We start from the raw sequence: 13,586 nt of genomic DNA, 5'->3' as shown, positions 1-13,586 counted from the left end.
ATAAGCTGAGGTTAGATGGCTTAAGTGAGCTTTCAAAAGGACTTTGAACAGCAGCATGAAAGCACAGATGAAATCAACACCCACCGCCCTTGCATCCACACTCTGGGAAGAGCTTGGTATATTTGGCTTCACGAGTCAGGACCGGAGCCCTTGGGAAAAAACTAACAAACAATGACAGGGTAAAAAAGGGTCCTTAGTCTGGGTGGGGGTCAGCTCACATATTTCCCACTGATTCTGGATTACCTCAAAAAATCACAGTGGATTTGATAATGACTTTGTGGTAATGTTTGCATTGAGAGCTGAAATCCAACCAAGGCCATTGACTGCCCCATATTGCTGACTGCTGGGGACAAGGGATGTTGGCCATGAGTGGAGCTGCTTCTCCACCACAGCATGAGGTACAGAGCAGCAAACTCATGAGCTGGAGCCAGGGGAGGGTAGGCACTAAGGCCATAAAAGCACCCCTTGTTCCTATTTCCCCAGTTAGACTCTCTCCATAGGATAGATAATAAGATTGAAGTCACACATAGACCTTCATGCCACCTAGATTGGAGGACTGTCATTTCATATTTCTTCCTTTTAAATATATATGGAAAAACACCCTATCTCTCACTGAATAGCTCCTAGGTGCCATGAAATTCTTATGATATTCATCTGTTACTCTCATTTCCCAGATAAGGAAACTGAGGGGTGGAAGGATCTTATGACTTTCACAAGGCCACAGAGACAAATTTGAGCTCAGATCCACAACTTCCTGTGTAAACACGGGGTGCTGATGCAGTGGGTAAGCAGTGAGCTTGCAGGATAGATGCCAGGGGTAAGTCACAGACACTGGATTTGAAACGTCAGGGCTAGAGCAAGGATTTGGCTAAAAGCAGTGGGTTGCTGCCGAGCTCCATTTCAATAATACATGGGATGGTCAGGCTGTCCTCTTTTAAATATTTATCCATCTGCTTCACTTCATAATTAGTAAGAAAGCGATACAGGATGTGCCCTTTTAAAGAGGTTATTAAATCTCATGGTTACCGTCATTTTCATCCTGTCCTTGGCTTTCCAAACCAAGCCTCCAGAGACTTGTTCCTACTGCTCGGAATGCATCCCCATCCCCAGAGCCCTCTCTATCCGGGATTCTTTGGTTTCTGATGGTCATCTTGTGCTACAGCACATGTGAGCTCAAGGGCCCCCAGCCAAGACTGCTGGCTCCGCTGCTGCCCTGGCTGCACTGTGCTGCAGGGATCCAGCCTTCCTCTGCAGGGAGACCACGCTTGGCCTGACGCTCTGGTCTGGCAGAGGAGAAGGACAGTACACTGACAGGACTGGTTGCTGCAGGCAGATGGCCTTTTGTCTTGGGAACTTCTCCTTCCTCCGGAGGCCCTGTGCCTCTGTGTGTCCACCCCCATGTCATAGCCCTGCTGAAACCTGATGGGATCATATTGTTGATGGGTTTCTACACAAAAGCCTGTAGTGGCAGCTGGAGTCAGCATTCCTTCCTTTGGAAGGGTCTGTGTGGGGCCACATGTCTGTGCTGTTCGGTCCCCAGAGGAGCACCACGTACGCAGACACCTCAGCGGGTTACCTGGGGCCCCTGCTCAGTTTTGGCATCGAAAGGGTCTCCCACGGGCCGTTTCTTGGCGTACTCCACGCTCCGCCGGACAAACTCCGAGTAGACCTGCTCCTCCACGAAAACCCTGGAGGCGGCTGTGCAGCACTGGCCTTGGTTGAAGAACACTCCCTGATGGGCACACTCCACTGCCAAGTCCACTGGAGGGGGCGGGCGGGCAAGGCAAGAGGAAGCGATTAAGTTGTTAAAGAGGCCTGGCGACAGCTGCAACTCTAATTGCCCACACAAGAAAACAGGCCCCAGGATGGCTGCAATTCAGAAATTAATTTTGTTCTCAGCATTTCCCAGAGAGGATGGGAAACAAGGATTTTCAGGTCTGGGGTTAAGTAAGTCCCCTGCCTGCAGGACCTCTCAGGACCTCAAATATGCTAATGGGCACAGAGAGGTGTAGCACCTTCCATGCCCCTTGCCCATGGAACTTTCTTCAGCCCTTTTTCTGAAAGACTAACTAATGTTCCATGGAAAAAAACTCGGGCAAGTTTTGATGTGGGCCAATTGTAGGAATTTTTAAAGGACTCAAACTTTTCCACCTTGAGTGAAAGAAGGGTCTTGTAAGTAACCTGATGCCATCTATGACTCAGAAGTTTTAAAAAAGCAGGGCTTTAACCTCAGGCCTGGATCTGAATCGTAGAGCCAGTGCTGAATCACTTGCTAAAGCCTAGCTAGAAGGCTATACAGACAGATTTTTTTTGGGGGGGACATGCTTGCTGGGTAAAGATGACAGTCAGATGTCATTTGCATTTACAAATTTACAGAAGGGCTTTTAGTGCTCAATGGTTGGCTGTTTTTCCAGCATCCCATACTATTGCTTGTTTAAGAAATGAAGCTTCCCTTTACACTGGGCAAAGGCACAGGGCACCAGGAGGCATTGGAAGGTGATTCATTCCAAGTCCATCCGAACAGCTCTGAGGGATTCTGCCCTTGGACTTGAGTAGGAGGCCATTGCCATTGGCGGGTTTGTCTGTAAGCTGTGGTAGCAGGACAGAGCGTCATAAAGCTGTTGACCCTCCCTACCACCACCACCCCCGCAGCTGGGCTGGGTGCCAGTTTACGCAACCCCTCCCCCAAGACAACTAATTCATTCCTGCACCGTGACAGGAGCTGGGGGTGAGGGCTGAAGTGTCAGGGAAGGGTGGCCTGTTACCCCTGATATTATGTCAGGATTTAATTTCATGGACTGGCACTGCCCAGATTAGGAATAGGACATGGCTCCACGGTGTGGGTTTTCTTTCTTTCTTTTTTGAGCCTTATGAAACCAACTCCCAAACAGAATGTGTCCTGTGACTTTTTGGTTATGGTTGTGACTTTTGTGCCACAAAAGAACAAGAAGGTGAGCTGGAGTGCAGATGAGGCTCCCAGACACAGTGGCCCAAGAATGCACAACAGGAGTCCTGGCTCTTTTGGATGAGAGTTTAGGACTCCAATTGAGCTGCAATGGGGCAGCACCCAACGGCTCCATGTGACTCTAGAGACCATGAGCAACACTAATGATGCCTCCACAAGGGAGCACCAACCCAGGCAAGAAATAGGCAGTCCATCGGGAGCTTGTTTCCTTACCCTGCTTCTCTCCCATTGAAAACCAGCTTCAGGAAAAGGAACTGATGTCAGTCATTCACACCATAGCAAGAAATTGTGCCAGGACCATTTTTCCCCCCTCAGGGATATTTGCCATTCCGGCCTTATTTGTGTGAGGAATGGAAAGGTTTTGTTCTTTACGACGGGAATTTCTGGCAGTAGTGAACACACAGGGGAGGCCGTTCTTTAAGGCAAAGGTCCTCAAGGTATTGGGAAGTCATACTTTTTGATAGTTGACCCTGTAGGTAAATGTAGGCCCAGTATAGTCCCTTCTATCCTCTTCTAGACATGGCAGCCAAGAATAGCATATATTTTAATATTATGTCATGCAGCTCGAGCAAGACTCCAGCTACTCCCTAACTGCTGTGCAGGTGGCTTTCCCAGGGAAGAGACAGTACCCAGACAGACCACGGGCTTTTTTTTTTTTTTTTTTTTTTTTTTTAAGAGTCAGTTGCCACCATCTTTCTCGGATTTATCAATCAGGCAGGAGACAAAGAAGGAAGATACAACTCTTCAGAGAGCCTGGGAACACTGCAGGAGATTCTGACTCAAGGGTAGAATAACAGCTGCTGAAGAGTGGAGAGCACCTGTCTCCCCACTTTCCCTCATTCTCTTGCCCCTTTTTTACCCTACAGGGGGTCTGGGGGGAAAACTAGGCCTGTCTGCTCCTCAGGGCCCCCACTGCAGCCTGGCAGAGTCAGGAACATGAACTTAATCGTGAGGGGCAGCTTCAGGCAGCTCCTCCAGCTTCTGCCCTGGCCATGTCCTTCTCCAGTGTAGCTTTCTATTAGCAATAGAGCAGACGGTGTGATCTCCATCTGCCTGGTCGTGGCTGGCAGACGGCAGGCAGGCTGGCCCAAGGAGGGAAATACCCCCACTGACTGTGATCATGTCTCTCTCAGCTGGTCTTGAATGCAGGCCAGGAAGTGGGGCAGGATTTACAGATGTTTGAAGTTCCAGGAAAAAAAAACCCAGAAGGGACAGAGACTCACAGTCAGCATCGGCACACACGATACAGGGGTTCTTGCCCCCAAGCTCCAATGTCACCCTCTTCAGATTGCTCCGGGAGGCGGCTTCTTTAACCAGCTTTCCAACCTTCAGGACAAAAAACAAGCCAGATTAAACCTTGGACATAACTTAGTGTAGCTGAAATGTACATGCTAGCTAGAGTCATGGACCAGCCTGCCAGGCAGCACTGCAGGGCCCGGGCACTTGCCTCTCAGTGGGGCCCTAGGCCTTGATGGAGCTCCCCTGGCCTTGGCCAGCATCTCCCCTTAGACTGATCTGACATCCTGGAGCCACTCCACTCACAGGTGTGGATGGGAATCTCTGGATGGCCCTGAGATTTGCCCACGGGCATAGCCATCTACTTGCCTTCCCAGAACCTGCCCCTCTGGGCCCAGCAGTCTGACCCAGTGCATCTGAAAAGGGCTCAAGATACTGAGATATTGAGGGGTGACTCCTCCACCTCTCCACCTCTCAGTAGTAGTGGTAGTAATAGCTGAAATTCCGACAGCCCAGGAGGGAAGGTGTGGCTCTTTGGCATAATTTGAAGGATGTTTTGAGAATTAGGACTGAAGCTAGTGTGGGCAGGTGGGCACAGAATTGAGGCATGATGAAGAAACAGGAGAACAATCCATCAGACGGCAAACAGTAACACTCAGCCTCCCTCCCATGTCCAGTGGGGTCTCTCCCATGGCCCAATGCGTGCCTGCCCTGGAGTGGAGGGTTATCCAGCATGCCTCCATGACTTAATTTGAGAAAGAAGTAAAGCCAGCCACTAAGGATGGTAGAGCCGGGAAGACGCTTAGAGACCAATGCTGATGCTGAGGCCCAAGAGCTGGACAGCTAGCAAAGGCAGGGCTGAGGCTTTTCTCCCAACGCTGGGGGAGGAACACATTTTAAAAACCAGCAAGCTCAGACTGGGCATGTAGCTCATGGCAGAGGGCTTGTGGAGTATGCATAAGGCTTTGGGCTTCATTCCCAGCCCTATGAAAATAAGATAAAATAGACTAAAATAAAATCTTCGAGCTCATGGGTGATGGCCTGGATGAGATCTGGAATCCATAATGATAATACTTGTCTCCAAGGGAAGTACAAAAGCAAAACCAGCCTGTCCCAGGATGGCAATTTATGGCGAGGTGGGGTGGGGTGTTGAGGGCAGCGGGGCTGGTGGAGCAGTTTAAAAGCACCTGGTTTTGGAGGTGTCCTCTGGCTGAGCAATCCCTGGGACCACAGAGGCCGTTTGCTTGGCATTGGCTTTTGAGTGAAGCAGGCATCTCCTAGCTGGACTTACGGTGACCCAGAGAGGACACAGGACATCTGCACAGAGGCGTGGGAGGGGCGGGGACAACTTTGCTGCTGGGTGAGAAGGCAGGGGAGCCCCTGGAGGGCAGGAGCCACGGCTCTGCCCTGATGACTGGACCAGCTATTCAGTTCAGTGTCCTGAGCACCCACTGCCCATCGTGGCTGTAGGTTAGAGCCCAATTTAATTCTGACTACATTCCTACATGATGCCCACCATGGCTGTCAAAGCAGAGGACACCAGCACCCTCCTTCAGGGTTCTAGAAGGGGAGGCAGGTTCCTTATTGGATTAAATTAGAATGGAGGTAGGAGTGTTTGTGACATGGGAAGCACTTATTCGTTTCTTTTTTAAGTACAGAAGATTATTCTCATTAAAAAAAATTCCAAATACAGATGCATATAAATTAAAGGGGACATCTGTGTCTTTTCTCATCTCACGTTCCAGGATCTGCCCCAGAGATGGCCATTGTCATTTCTTGGGAATCCTCCCAGATGGTTTCCATTTCCATACACACATAGGTTTACTAATGGGACCATGTTGTAGTTAATTTCCTACAGTTCAGTTTTTCGTACCTCCTAATGGGTCATAGACAGTTGCTCTGGTTATAATGACCGTATGACATTTTAAGAGCAGATGTATTGGGGAAATATGTCCTTGAAGGTTATGAGCATATCTCTCTAAAGCACAGTGATTCCCTTAGCGTGGAATCTCTGAATCAAAAGTTTTCACTTTGAAATTTTTTCATCAATACTGCTAAATCTCACCTTCCACCTTAGGGATAGTATTGACGAGTGTCTGTTTTCCTATATTCTCAACAACATCATTTCAGTTTTTACCAAATGGACAGACAAAAGAAGAGTGTGAATTTCATTTGAACAAGCATTTCTCTGATCACCAGTTAACTAGGTTAAATTATTAGGCACTCAGTATTTCTCTGTGTTGCCCATTTTCCCATCATTCTTTTTTTTTCCTTTTCATTGATTTATAGGAATACTTCACATATGAAGATACAAATTCTTGGGAATTGCATACATTCCAACGGGCTTTCTCCCAGTTTGTTAGTTATCCCTTAATTATTATGTTATTGTGTGCGACATGGATGTCTTACATTTTTAATTTATCTTCTCTTTCAATCTTTTATTCTAAGACTTCTGAGTTCTATTAAATATTTATTCAGATTGGAAACTGATTGTTATGAACTAAAACATTATCAAATTTAGAAGTAAAAAAATATTATATTTGAATTTTTAAAGGAAATAGTTGCAGGTCTCAAGTAATATAGCTGCTGCCACTTGTGCCAGCAGTGAGGACGGGTACCTCTGTGGAGCCGGTGAAGGCTATCTTGTTGATCTGAGGGTGAGAAGAAATTGCTGCTCCCACTGTGGGCCCAAATCCTGGCACGATGTTCACCACACCTGGAGGGAACCCGACCTGGAAGAAATCGAGATGGCATCAGAGGAAGAGAGCAGACCAGTGTCAGTCACAGATGATGCATGGGGGGAAAGCTGTGGCTGTGTGATGTTCCCACGCAGAGCAGCATCCCCATAGCAAGCCTGGTCCTGGGTCATACACACACCAGGACCTGGACAGGTTCAGCTCCTGGGAACTGACCTGGATTTCTCAACTCCTGCTGCCAGCCCAGGGAGCAGGCTGGGCTCCTCCAAGGGCTTCCCACCTGAGAGGGCTCATGATCAAATAAATGCACAATGATGCCACAAGGTGGCACTGGCCCCCTTGTAGAAAAGTACCATTCAGCGTGTATGTGTGCATGCAATAGTGTGTGTGTGTGCGCGCGCCAGCGCGTGCATGTGTGAGTACACATGTGCATGTGTATGTCAGTGTGTAGGAGTGTGAACGTGTGTATATGTGTGTGCACGTGCATTGAGGGGACGAGAGGCACTTTGTCACAAACTCCCAGGCTCAGAGGCACCTGCAAAACATCCTTCCCAAGCAACGCTGTTCACATTTAAATTAATGTTGCAAATAGAACAAGAGATCACTCCTTCCATGTCCTTTGCTTATTCAGCCTGGCTCACACAGGAGCTGGCAGGGGCTGTCACTGCTTTCACACTCACACCCTGTTTTTGCACATTTAAGGGCTCCTCATTAACTAAGAACACTCTACGATGAACAAGACGGAGGGTGCTACCCCTGACTTGTCCCATGTCTTACTGAAAACATGTTATTTTAAAAAGTGAAGAGTTTGGGACACAGTGCTCAAATCTCTACTTTCCCATTTTTTTTCAGTCGTTATTTTAGAATCCATAAGTGCGGTCAATGTCATGCTCATGACCTACATCACTGGTCAAAAGAAAGGGAAAGACGGATTTATTATCCAAGTTCCAACCTTGATCACAGGAATGCAGGACATGCATCCCAGTCCCATGGATCCAGCAGAGAAGTGAAAGGAAAGGACCTTTTCTCCCACCCCTCTTTTCTTCCTGTTTTCTTTTTCTAAGTCTTTGCTATATACAAGTTGATGATGGAATGAATAAAATAGGTTGCCAGGTGTGTCTGGGAGACAGCGTCCCTGTGGGGAAGATGGTTGCGGGCAGAGCAGAGGGCACTGTTGGAGAGGCCCCTGGGAAAGCCTGCACTGGCTGTGCTACTTCAGCTAGCATGGGTGGGGTCACTCCCCCAAGAGAGAAGAGGACCATTTTAACACCCCACAACTCCACAGCCCAAAGAACCCCCTGGATATTTGACTCCCTCTCGGGTGACCCTCCTGCAAATCCTCTAGACAAAAACATTGAGTTTTAAACCATAGGGTTTGAGCCTGTAATAAAAGTGGCACGCTCTCACTGGGACCCCTGGGAGGGATGGCATTTCTTCCAGCTCAGTGACCACAAGCAGGAGAAAGAAAGCACAGTTGCCAAGCCAAACACAGGGAACTGTTCCTTTCCCACTCCATCGTGAGCTAGCTGCCACTGTCACGTCCTGTGACAGGGAGCGGTTCCTAGGAGTGGGAATGCGATCAAGAACACATACTATTTTCTTTTTGGATGTCTTACCTCTTTGATTAGAGAGCCGAGATAGAGGGCGGTGAGGGGGGTCTGCTCGGCCGGCTTCAGGACCACAGTGTTCCCACAGCAGAGAGCGGGCGCCAGTTTCCACACCAGCATCAGCAGAGGGAAGTTCCACTGGGACAGAGCACAGGGAAGGCCTTGGGGGCCCAGGTTCGTCCTGCCCCCACCCAGATGCCCAACGATACCTCTGGGGAGGACACTACTTTTTGCTTTTCACCGTCTAGGTTTCAGGTTGAAGGGGTGACACAGGAGGTGCCATGGTCAGAGCTACATGGTTACCCCCAGTGCTTCCTAAACTGTACCTGTGATCCTGATGGCTAGGTAGCCCAGGAGGAGTGAATTCAGCTAGATCTACATGGCATTCCCCTCCAAAATGTTTGCTGCGGGGGCGACATCCTCCCTGCCTCCTGAGCACTTTTTCAGTCCTCAATTCAGTCCGCTGTTTGCTGCGGGGGCGACATCCTCCCTGCTTCCTGAGCACTTTTTCAATCCTCAATTCAGTCCGCTGACTGCCTCCCTATCCCCGAGCCTGACTGCCACCTTGGGCACCTCGGCTTCCCAAACAGATGGGCAGCATCACTGCATGCCTGGGGCACCTACCAGCATTGGCACGGCCCAGTGGAAGGCCCAGCCCCTCAGAAGCCAAGGCTACCAGAGCGGGCCTCTGCCACCTGACACAAGTACTCATCTCCACCTGACCTCTGGCTCCCACCTGCTCTTTCCTTCCAAGCAGCCCCACTTTGTCCAGGTCAATCCTGTTTGGAACCCCTTTTTCCTGTTGAACTTGTCTTTTTTTAAGGCCCAGCTAAAAACCACCTCCTAGGGATACTGGTCATTCCTAACCACTGGCTGGAATCTACCATGCCTTCTGCCAACACCTAGAGCTGGCCTCTTGAGAGAGAAATGGGGTCTAACCTATCTCAAGAGCCCTAGCCTCGGAGTACCAGGCCACCAAACACAGGCTCAGTCAGTACTGGCACAACGCACAAAACACACACCCGAAATTGGCTCCAGAGGACACAGACAAGCAGGGCGGGGTCTATATAAGGGTCTATCAGGAAAAGCTGTCAGACTTACTGGCGTGATGGCCCCACACACACCGATGGGCTCGTGCCTGGTGAAGCACACAACATTGTCATCTGGAAGAAAGGTGACCCAGTGGGCAAGAGTACTCTCACTTCATCAAGGTTAAGCATTTCAAACAGTGAAGACAGGAAGGAAACCCAGAAGCCCACGAGGGTGCCAGCTCCAAGCCTTGTCTGTTATACAAGGAGGGATTGGAACTTAACTTCAAAAATGAAGTAGGTTCCTTACGAGAGGAATCAGCACAGTATCATTTTGCAGGGGTGGGGGGTGGATGGGAAAATGACTTGGAGGGGCTCTGAAAGGGCCGCCTGGAGGAAGGAGAAGACAGAGCCCCAAAGAGACTCCCCCATGAGGCCAGAGTCTGTCCTGCTTGACTCACCTGTGGGGATGGTCCTGCCCTGGATTTTGTCTGCCCACCCTGCAAAATATCTGAAGGTCTTAATACAGCCCTCCAGGTCAATGAAAAAGGCGTGGAGGAATGGCTTCCCCGTGTCCATCGTCTCCAGGGTCTGCAATAACAAGATGACATCCATTGTAGAGGCAGCTTCCTTTTATCTGTCAGGTTGGTAAAGATGGAGGAGAAGACACAGTTCCAGGACATTGATCTCTGGACCTCAGTCCCCCCTGTCACTTCAGAAAGCTTGACAATAAATCGAAATTGACCTAAGACCAGCCAGGGCTGCTTTTATTGCCAAATGCCTAAGGCTGGGGGCTCAGCTAGGGCTCTGGGCACATGCTGCCCTTGAAGGTTCACCGGAAGCCTCATTAAAGGTCCTCCGCGCCATTTGGTCTTCATCTAGACCGCAGGGGCCTTGGCTCTCTGATCTGGACACGTGAGCTTGGATACGACAAGTGCTTTCTGAGGAAGCTCTGGGACATTTGGTTAGTGAGAAAGTGGCTTCTCTAACAAAAGAGAAGGGGAAGGCATGAGTTCTCCCCTCTCAGCAGGGCTGGCCAGTGTGGCCCTGGAAAGGGTGATGGGGCCCAGAAGGCTGCTATGCGTCCTAACTTCGCTGATGCAGCCGGAAACAGAGCCGGGAGGGAGCAGCTAGCTCGTGGACTGGGAGGTGGTTACGCAGGGCGAGCGAGTGTGCAGCAGCTCAATGCAGGGATTCTTTTCTATTTCCAGCCTGGGGTAAAGAGAACCCCTTTGTTTCTTAGACAAGCAACCCCAGTGGAGTCCAACACTGAAACTGCCAGTCATCCATCTCTGCAGGAAGTGGCCACCCTGACACATAGCCCAGGGCTGGATTCCTGCGGAAGCATCAATGGAGTGAGATGATGATGTAAAAAGGAAGGCAGGCAGGCAGGCAGGAAGGAAGGCCTCTGCTCCTATGCAGGGCTTTGACCCTAATGCACGGGCATGGATCCCATCCCAAGTGCGGCATCTCCATTCCCACTTAAAGGTGCGGATGGTGAAGCTGACAGAGACCAATGACTCAGCCATGGGCACCCACACAGCCAGCACTGAACGTGGGGTGTCCACCAGCACAATGACTACCATTTGGGTGGCTGCCCGGGGGGCATTTGCATCTTGGAAGGCTTCAGAAGCTTGGGTCTCCTCTATAATACCTTTGCTTTAGGGATGAGCCAACTCCCCTCTAAATTGGGGGTTACCCTGATTAATGCTAGCTGAGAGGCCTTGGGTAAGACCTGAATCTCTCCCTGCCTCAGTTTCTTCACCTGTAAATTGAGAATAACAACAGTGTCTCCTTTCTAGGTTGGTGTGAGAGTGAGGAGACAGGTACCTAGACCACTGCGTGTGCCTTGCAAGTAGTCCAAAGGAGACCCATGACTTTGATTTCCCTTTAGATACTATGCAGGTGCTTGGTGACCCTCCCCTGGGGGCTGGAGAAGACAGGGTATGTGTCCCATCCCTAGCAGCCGCCTCTTAGGGACCAAATCAGGCCAGTGTGACATCTAGTAAACTGTTCCTTTGGCTCCTATTGATTCACATTCCAAGGTGGAACTTTTAATTTTCCAGGAAAAAAACTTAGCAATTGCAAATAATACCAAAAAGGTCTCTAGGACACAGCTACTCCAGACAGAATCTGCCTGTTGATGGAACCAGGAGTTTATTCTTGACTCTTTTCTGGAATAAGACAAGGGAGAAGACTTTGACTTTGTGGGTAAATTTGCAGCGTAACTGTTAACTGCCTCTGATCCTGGCTTTCCACCTTTTGCTGGGTGACCTTGGACAAGTTACTTACCCTCTTTGGTCCTCAGTTTTCTCATCTCTTAAATGGGATAATAAATATTGAGGTCAAGGACTTACAAGCCAGCTACATGGAGAGCATTCAGTAAGCATTGGGTGTGTTTGTATGTGTGTTTTTTTTTTTTAAATCATTAGCTTCACCATGAACTTCCTGGAGTGATAATATGAATTTTCCAGGTTAGTTTTATGGAATCCAGGTCACAATAGGTTCAGACAGAAAATTCTTAAAAAACAAAAAAAAAAAATTCCCAGGTGAAGGAGTGGACAGGAACCTGAGAAACCAAGTGCTAGCTACTGAATGGAACAGTTGCCTCTTAAGCTACTTAACAAAAGAGAAGGGGAAGGCATCGGCTCCTCCCTCTCAGCAGGGCTGGCCAGTGTGGCCCTGGAAAGAGCATCAGAGCCCAGAAGGCTGCACCACCAGTACAAGGAGGCTATGCTTCTTTATGGTGGTGTCTCAACCAAAGGAAACCACAGCTACTCCTAAGTCAATTCACATTTCTGGAAAAAGAAAATGCCTTCTGAATAATTAAGACATAGCAACCATGAGATACTGAAGAAGGACAGAAAGGTGTGGCAGGTGGGAACTGCCCTGAATGGCCTGTATGTCCAGGCTTTTAAGCGACAGAACCCAGAAATGGCACACAGGTTGACAGGGAAAAGCTGCAGGAGAGCCCCTGTTTGGATGCTGCCAAAAGGAGCACCCAAAGAGCCAGAGCCTGCGCCTGGGGTGCTTCTGCAAGAGAGAAAAAGTCAGGGGCCACTGGATTCCCCCACATCTGTTTCCAAACACTGACCACAATAAACACCCAGCTCTGTCAAGCCACTAAGCCGGCCAGAGAATAAGAAGGAGAGAAGCACTTTCTACTTGGGAACGCAGGAAACCATATCAAGGTGGAGAGTGAGGAGCCCGCCTGTGATGTGGCTGGAGTTTCAAAAACCATATTTGCCTGTAATTCCCTTGTCCCTTTCATGTCGTGGCAAAGAGCTGGATCTTATTTCTTGTGGACAGCGAGGTTCTGATGGCAGGGGAGATTTGCTGGGCGGCGCCCGGAGTTCCTCCAACGCTCCTCCGCTGCTATCAAAACACAGCCACGCTGGGACAATGGGGCGGATGAAGAGGAAGGTGGCCTTGCAGCCGCTGCTGCTCCCAGGATGATGCTGACACTGAGGACAGGGTGGGGAGGGGTGCCCAGGGCACATCCTCTCCAGCCTGCTATTAGTCCACACGACATTGCAGACCGATGAGCTCATGCAGGGTGAAAACAGAAATGTTTTTGAAAAAGCCAGTTTGGCAACTTGAGAGTCGAGGCTGGCTTTCAGTGCAGGAAGAAACCAGAGGCTCTGTGGAGAGAAGAGCTCGCTCGCTCAGGAGGAAGCTATCCTCACCCGGATTCAGATTCAGCCAACAAACCACTAGCCACTGGGAGGAAAGGAGGGAGGGAAGGAAGGAAGGAAGGAAGGAAGGAAGGAAGGAAGGAAGGAAGGAAGGAAGGAAGGAAGGAAGGAAGGAAGGAAGGAAGGAGGAAGGAAGGAAGGAAGGAAGGAAGGAAGGAAGGAAGGAAGGAAGGAAGGAAGGAAGGAAGGAAGGAAGGAAGGAAGGGGGAAGGAAAGGGACTCTGGTTTCTCTGCAGAGGTGCCCTCAGGGACATGCACCCAAGAGTTCCTCTGCCTCCAACAAACATATTCAGAGACAAAAGCAACTCTATGTCCTGGCTAACACCAGCCTTTAAACAGGTGCTTCTTGTTCTCAACAT

At 49.6% G+C, this 13,586-nt stretch overlaps 1 protein-coding gene across 1 annotated transcript in view; it reads right to left on the bottom strand.

Moving 5' to 3' along the window:
* Aldh1a3 (aldehyde dehydrogenase 1 family member A3) overlaps positions 1–13,586 on the bottom strand; it is a 36,684-nt gene that overhangs the window by 14,098 nt on the left and 9,000 nt on the right. Inside the window, exons 4-9 of the mRNA XM_005320083.5 lie at positions 9,994–10,123; positions 9,606–9,667; positions 8,514–8,642; positions 6,820–6,933; positions 4,189–4,291; positions 1,577–1,761 (exon numbers count right to left, since the gene is read on the bottom strand). Coding sequence (XP_005320140.1) covers positions 1,577–1,761; positions 4,189–4,291; positions 6,820–6,933; positions 8,514–8,642; positions 9,606–9,667; positions 9,994–10,123 — 723 coding nt within the window. The remainder of the gene's footprint in view (positions 1–1,576; positions 1,762–4,188; positions 4,292–6,819; positions 6,934–8,513; positions 8,643–9,605; positions 9,668–9,993; positions 10,124–13,586) is intronic.

The sequence above is a fragment of the Ictidomys tridecemlineatus genome, chromosome 5 (assembly GCF_052094955.1).
Source record: "Ictidomys tridecemlineatus isolate mIctTri1 chromosome 5, mIctTri1.hap1, whole genome shotgun sequence".
NCBI classification, from domain to species: Eukaryota; Metazoa; Chordata; class Mammalia; order Rodentia; family Sciuridae; genus Ictidomys; species Ictidomys tridecemlineatus.
This window is presented reverse-complemented; position numbering and strand designations above follow the sequence as displayed.